Consider the following 7,071-nt stretch of genomic DNA (forward strand, 5'->3'; position numbering starts at 1 on the left):
GCAACAAAGTGGTCCCACGAGTGCACCGTAAAGGATTACAGACACCTAATTTTTGTGACATGTTTTCTGCTCTGCAATTATGCGGGAGACACTACTATACATGAATCAACATGTGGTATTCGGCTACGACCTCTAAATAATTTATAAAAAAATTTTACTCTCATGCTGTTTCGGCTTCAACAGCCGGACGATGGCTTTGACGTTAAAGTGTGATTTTATGTCACGTGAGGCAAGGAAAAACGTAGATATAATCGCTGCTTAATCTTTTTAAATCAGTACAGTGCTGAAGCCAGCCTTCCTCAAGGGCCGGAATAACAAAGAATGTAGAATCAGCGGTTACATTGTAGTTTTTTCATGCCTCACGTGACGTATAACCATACCTTGAGGACAGTCCTCGTTCGGCAGCACGAGGAAGAAATTCGATTACAAATTATTTACCAGTCATAGAATACCAGGTGGTAGTACGTGTATAAAAATGCCTTACGCATCATTACAAACAAGAAAACACGCGCCCAAAAGTTAGGTGTCTATACTCATTTAAGGAGCATAGACAAGAGGGTTCACAGCTGAAGATGCATTTCTACCCCGCAGCAGAAGATGGTTTATGGGGTTTAACGTCCCAAAGCGAGTCAGGCTATGAGAGACGCCGTAGTGAAGGGCTCCGGAAATTTCGACCACCTGGGGTTCCTTAACGTGCACTGACATCGCACAGTACACGGACCTCTAGAATTTCTCCTCCATCGAAATTCGGCCGCCGCGGCCGGGATAGAACCCGCGTCTTTCGGATCAGTAGCCGAGCACCATAACCACTGAGCCACCGCGGCGGCTGCGCAGCAGTAGAGTTGATCATTTCCTTATCACGGCACCGCGAATAATCTGTTTCCCTGCCGTGTTAGGTGAGTTAGTCTTTGCTGAAGGGAAAGAACCCTTGGCACCACTTTACTATTGAGAATGACAAAAATTATTATTGCAACGCTTATTTTCCGAAATAGTAGAAGCGAACTGACAAAATCACAGAATAAGTAGAAAAGTAGCGAATAACTCAAGGAGCACCAAGAGGTAATTCTTGCCCTCCAATCTGTCTTCCAGCTGTCCACGTTTCTCATGCGGAATTATTGGCAGAGCAGCACGATATTTTCTGACGTGTCCAGCACACATTTTTTCTTTGAGACCAAGATTCATTATTCCTTGTCGACTTCTGTCTTCCCAGCCGCCACTATGAAGACGTTTTCGTAAGTACTACAGAGGTCCACAGATGAATGTGTGCGACATAATTTTGTGTGTGCGTTATCATGGTTGCAGTGGTCTGCGGGTACTCACAATGTACGGCAGACGGCTTCTGCACTAAACGGCGTCATGCTGCGAGTCCCAAATAGATAACAATGAAGAAACGTCGATGAGACGCGAAAAAAGGTCGCACTAGTCTAAACGTCAGATAATATATGTGGTAAAGGATTTCAGCACTTATTTACAACTAAAAAGATGGCATGGAGCTACTTTCTTTGCTTTTTATTCCATACGCTGTTTCAGACCGCACACGACCTTTATTGAGACGCGAATCGTCGTGCAATATTGAGGCAGACTGGTTTACTGAAATTTATTTGTTCCAGGATAGAGGCAAGCGTTGCAAGATTAATAATTTCACGCTCTGGTAAGTCGACGAGGTGACAATTATTGATGAAGGCTGGCTACGGTGTTCGACTAGATAAGTAAGGTTGGTAAGTTACTAGTACGCTTAGCCTAAGCAATCCAGCATGCATGTGTAAAAAAAAGAGGCCGCATTCAAGCAACTTGCTTGTAAGTAGCACATGCAAGTTGTAATCAGCTGGTGTCTATTAAATTCTCCGGCACTCGTTATGGCTACAGCACCAACGCGATCCACCCAAAGATGCATCTCACAAATCAAAGGACTTTCCTAGAGATGACACCCTTACATGATTGCGACGAAATCAGTCGCCGTAATTGGTGTCAAATTTTACGATGAAAAATTTCGAGGGTCTGGGAAAAGAATTAAGCGTAAAAGAGTCGTTTCAAAAGGCAGCTCCAGAATGCTTAGTAAGTTTCCCAACGATCATTAATCTGCCTGCTTCCGGGCATAGTGCTGCAAAGAAACGGCAATAAAGAGTTCGAATTTATGGCGCCAGTGCTACGGGCTGACCTCGCTATTCGTGCGGTCAGCCTATACAACTCACCATCATAAGAAAAAAGGAAAATAGATAAGTATTTTATTAATTCGAAACATTGTGACCGTGATCTGTATAGTGACCCGTAATTGTCCGGACACAACGATGTACACACATGCTTATAAACACGCACAAACAAGGAAAACATCTTTCACTCCGACGCGTCTATGGTGGTCTCATGATTGTGGAGGACTTGCAGTGACGACGCAGTGAAAGCGGATGGTGAACAGCTGCAAGCATTTAAGCTGCGTGCCGAAAGACTAGACACAAAGCCTCTCTCCATCCATTTTCTTTGTTTTTTACTCAACGTTAAGTTGTGAACGTGCCGAAAAGAGCGCAGAGAATATTAAGCACATAAGTTTACGCTCATGTTTACAAATGCTCGGTGCCGAATGCAAGCATCTGAATCACGGCGTCAGTGGGATTTGTCGCCGCTAAAAATTACGTGCTCTTTTGCTAGAGCCGAAAAGTTCACAGAACGGAATCGGGGCAAAATCACTTGAACTTTCTGCCAGTAGTGTCATATGATAAGCATAAGCGAGGCACAGCAGCAGCCTGTTTCTGTCCACAGGTAATCCATTACATCGTCACCAGCGAAGCCCTTTGGGTGAAGGAACAACGATGGCACAGTACGATGGCTTAAGCGATTGGCACGCGATGACTTAGAGGGCGTTGATTTCGCCCAGGAACATGATGCAGTTGGTGTTGACGTTTCGGATGAGGAAAATGAACGGGTGGTCGACGTACACCTTGGGCAGCGGTGGCGGAGTCACGAAGGCTGCTGTGCGGAGCTGAATCACGAACCCGGTGACGGCCGCGGCCTCACTACCTTCTTCGTTCACCTCCAGCACCGCCTTATGGAGGACATCCGAGACGTACAGATTCTTGGCGCCACTGATCCCGGAGAGGTCGGCGTCAGCGGAGAAGATCTTCCTGATCCCCAGCGTCTCGAGAGTGGGCTTCAAGGTGTATTTGGTGTCCAACTTCAGCTTGGGCATTTTGAACTTCATGTCCTTTGGGTACATCCTGGCAATGGCTCTGTTTAGTGTCTGCGTAGTGAGCGCGGACTTGAGATGTTCGAGGCCGTTGCGCTCGCTGGGAAGCAGAATGGTCATGGAGAAGTCGATGCCGACGTACGGCAGGTCCACGATGTCCGCGTTCAACGTAGCATCGAAAGTATGGTTCAACGTGGACTTCATCTTCATCATGGGCACGAGGACTTTGGTGACGCCCCCGTTGTAGAAGGAGCGCGGCTTCGTCTTCGCCTTGTCGAACTCGTAGAGCCAGGTTCCCTTGTAGTAAACGGCGTTGAGCAGGATGAGCCGTGTGGAGAAATCCGGTGGTTCGTCGAAGAGACTGCGGATTTTGCCGTGCGTCTTTTCACTGACCCACTTGTTGATCTTTTCGATAGCCTCCTCACCCTTCTTGCTGAAGTCGGCCTCAATGTACTCGGCTCCGAACGAGCTCATCAGCGCCTCCGTGTAGTTGGGGAGGACGCCGTACCCCTCCTGGGCGACAGCCGCGTTGGCGACGTCCAGGGTGTACTCGTGCGGAAGTTCGCGAGAAGCATCCAGCTGCTCTTTGAACAGGGCCAGGATTTTCCGATCGTTCAGTTCGTCGGCGGCATAGCCGAAGTTAAGCGTGAGCTGCTCCAGCGTGTCACCCCGTGCACCGGCATAGGCCATTCCCATGGCGGTGGCCACGCTGTACGGCGAGAAGAATACGTTCGTCTTGGCATTGCCTGGCAGCGCCTTGAGTAGATTCAGGCCCAGGAAGTTGTTGGCGCGGGCGAGTCTATACCGGTCTTCTTCGTCGGGCACAGCAGCCAGCGCCACCGCGGCGACGGAAACTAGCCACAGCAGGCGAGACATTGCGGGGTCGTTCTGTACAAAAGAAGAAATAAGAACGCATCACTAAGAGCACGCAGCGAAAAGCACGTCTTGGAGCCTCGCCAACGTTCTGCAAAGTAGCTGCCATCTCGACACCCATTATATATTTTTTTCCTCGTACGCGCGCCATCGAGTGCGAATCACGTCTCAACTCCTGTCACCCTGCAAGGTCTCCGATGGAGTGCGGTTGCCCATTCAGCCATCATTATCCTGAGTGAAGTGCACTGTCATATCGTCTTTCTCACAGGGTTGACGTGACAGAGTGCAGAACTCAAATCAGAAAATAGCGGCCGCACTCGAAGCCTACATTTAATCGTTGCATATTGAGCGTTTAGTTTATTAAGGTGCGCCTAGCACCTCGATCAGTTGTATCACGCAGAAATGCACGCGCAGACCTTCAGGAGGAAATCACGCTCACGTGGAGAAGGCAGGAACGGTATATAGCGATCGGGGGAGGGACTCCAGCTGCGCGAATATCAGGCACCGGTCGGTTCCGCAGGCGATGTTCACAATGCCTAGCGGGGGAACCTCTCTCTCTTCGCGAAGCGATCAACAAGACGCCGGCTGGCTCGGTTCGTAAATCAACGCCGCAGACGCCGCTGCCGCCGCACTTACCTGCTTCGGTTGGGCCGGTCGGGGGTCTATGGCTGCGCTCAGACTCCCATGCGGGGCCCTTCTTTTCTACGGGCGCCGGGAAATCCAGCTGCGGATGTCGTAAGCGTGCCCGCCGCCGCGCGCGCCGGAGGTGACGTCCCTGGACCGACGGAAAGCGGACGGCAACCCTCTCCTCCGCTTTCTCCTCCTCCTCCTCGCGTGCTTACTTCCCGGACAGCGAGTGTGCGTGCGCCGGAACTTTACTTTGCCGCCGCGGCGATGGGAGACACCCGATGCCGGCGCTGCTCATTTCGTGCTTCTTTCTCTTCCTGCGCTTGACGTAGTTTCGGCCGCGCGCAGCGGCAAGCTAAGCCTTTTTTTTTTTCACTCTCTCTCTCCTTTTACGCTCGCGCGTAGCAAACGCTGTTGAGCGCGTGCTCTCTCATCGGGCGGCGCAATCTCCGGGCTTCCCGATGCGAGCGCCATCGATGCCACCGCGCCGCGCTGGCTCTCGCGCGCTGGAACCGCCTCACCCGGCTACGACGGCGGCGACGGGCATTTCTCAACGAACGTCAGCTGTTGTGTAGTGCTTCGCAAGACAACCCGTCTCTCGAGGGAGGAGCGTCGCACGCACACGCGGCGGGGAATGATACAGCACCGCTATGCGTGTCCGGTCTCCGTTTTCGCGGTCTTTAGTTGCGTGGAGCACGGGGAAAGAGCGTATAGTGGATCGTCCATTCAATAAGAAATAGCGTTTTCTGGCGCTGCGCCTGACTCCGTTTTACGACGTGGGTGTGTGCGCCTGTGGGGTAGAAACGGTCTCAGGAGGCGTTACCTTCACGATCAGCCGTCTTTAAAAAGAGACAGCGAAACGGCCATTCTTGCGAAACCTAGTGAAGGCCTCCTTTTGCAAAAGTATCCATACTGCAGGGTTTGCTTTTCAATCATAATCACGTGCGCCCGATGTTCTATGTCTCCTGACGGACAGGGAGATCATTGTCCTCGACCCTTCGGGTGTTTACAGCTGCAGGGGAACCGTAAATGCCTAGCTGTATTGCTCAAAAGCAACCCTTGTGGCCTGAAGGCCTTTGGTCAAGACTGTACGTTCTCACACGCCAGTGATACGGTCATCATGCCGTGGGCTCCATAGGGTTCTTGAAGATATAGCTTGCGGTTCGTAAAGACACTGCTTTGCGTACGCCACCACACCATAAAATGGGTCTTCCGCTTGCCAAGGCTGTTAGTGATTGCTCTTTGCATCCTACGTCTTTAGCACAAGACTGCTAGATGCGTGTCTTGCGTGTTTTGTCTCACTGTGTGCACACGTGAGCGAACGCACTTCGTGCTACACTGGAGCTGCTTCTAGTCATGCCCGCCCGTGGCTTCGGTAGTGCTGCACCTAACTACCACGCGCTATCTGTACGGTTTCTGCCATGGAAGCAACGGTTTCGGCTTTTGCAGCCCCACGCGGGGCAGCATCGTGCGCGCACTGTCGCATGGGCGCGGCTCGTTCTCCTACGTCGTCGGATGTTTTGAGAAAGGATACGTGGGACGGGGAGAAAGTTGTAGTTCCCATTCATGTCGGTGCGCTTGCGTTATATGCTCTGCTGACCTTGGATCGAGAGGGACGGCAACCATTCGCTCGTCGTGGAGGAAAGCCGCGAGCCATCTAGGATGCGAAGAAACACGTGCTGCACCAAGGCTGAGGCCGTTCGATTAAAAATAAAAAGAACAAAAGACAGAAATGAGAAGGCAGGAAAAGAAAAAGGCAGCCGTACGGGTGCGCCTTGAGGATTCAAATGCGCGGGTCGATGGCACTCCTAAAGCGATGAGGCGGGGGATTAAGGCCGGACTGTTTGAAGAACATAAAATTTGCCGGCCTAGAAATTTGTATGCGCTTCGCGTGTTTGGGTTGTCAGGACATGATGTATGACCACTGCATGTAACAAATAAAGAGCGGTACACGCTTCGGCTGGTTGGAATAGCTTGATGGCTTTTCTTTCTAAGCTGGAATATTTCGAGCTATTTTTTTATGTTTACATATTTTTATTTAAAATACTTTGAGATACGTCGGCGCAGTTTGTGCAGGTGGATTGTACAGCAAAGTTCACATTACGTGCATGATAGAGCTTAAGTAAGATAACGATATTTAACAGAAATTAAATGATTAAGCTTTTTATTTTTACTTTAGGTGAAAAGATTTATATTGCGACATTGAAAGCCGTAAACATCTGAAGTGGGCCGAGTTTTTAAGCTTTGTTTTATCGTCAATGTGGTTCAAAATATCGAACGTCAAAACAACGGATTTGAGACCTCGTTGAGTCGGCTTTCCCGCGTTGGGAAGAATACAATGTCGCTGCTCGCCAATTTAGTGCAACAAATACGGACGCCATTTGTGCATTTTA

At 50.2% G+C, this 7,071-nt stretch overlaps 1 protein-coding gene across 2 annotated transcripts; it reads right to left on the bottom strand.

Moving 5' to 3' along the window:
- Positions 1 to 2,208: 2,208 nt before the first annotated feature.
- On the bottom strand, positions 2,209 to 4,899 carry LOC149372482 (iripin-8-like). Of its 2 annotated transcripts, none has more exons than XM_089566979.1 (2): positions 4,688 to 4,899; positions 2,209 to 4,066 (listed from the first exon to the last, which is right to left on the bottom strand). In XM_089566979.1, the coding sequence occupies exon 2, from the start codon at positions 4,052 to 4,054 to the stop codon at positions 2,846 to 2,848; it is 1,209 nt and encodes a 402-aa protein (XP_089423105.1). In that variant the 5' UTR covers positions 4,055 to 4,066; positions 4,688 to 4,899; the 3' UTR covers positions 2,209 to 2,845. The 2 variants fall into 2 exon arrangements, with proteins under 2 accessions (XP_089423105.1, XP_089423106.1); XM_089566980.1 differs by lacking the exon at positions 4,688 to 4,899 and adding an exon at positions 4,491 to 4,646.
- Positions 4,900 to 7,071: the final 2,172 nt, after the last annotated feature.

Source organism: Amblyomma mixtum, chromosome 1 (genome assembly GCF_055824585.1).
Source record: "Amblyomma mixtum isolate Tamu chromosome 1, ASM5582458v1, whole genome shotgun sequence".
Taxonomy (NCBI): Eukaryota; Metazoa; Arthropoda; class Arachnida; order Ixodida; family Ixodidae; genus Amblyomma; species Amblyomma mixtum.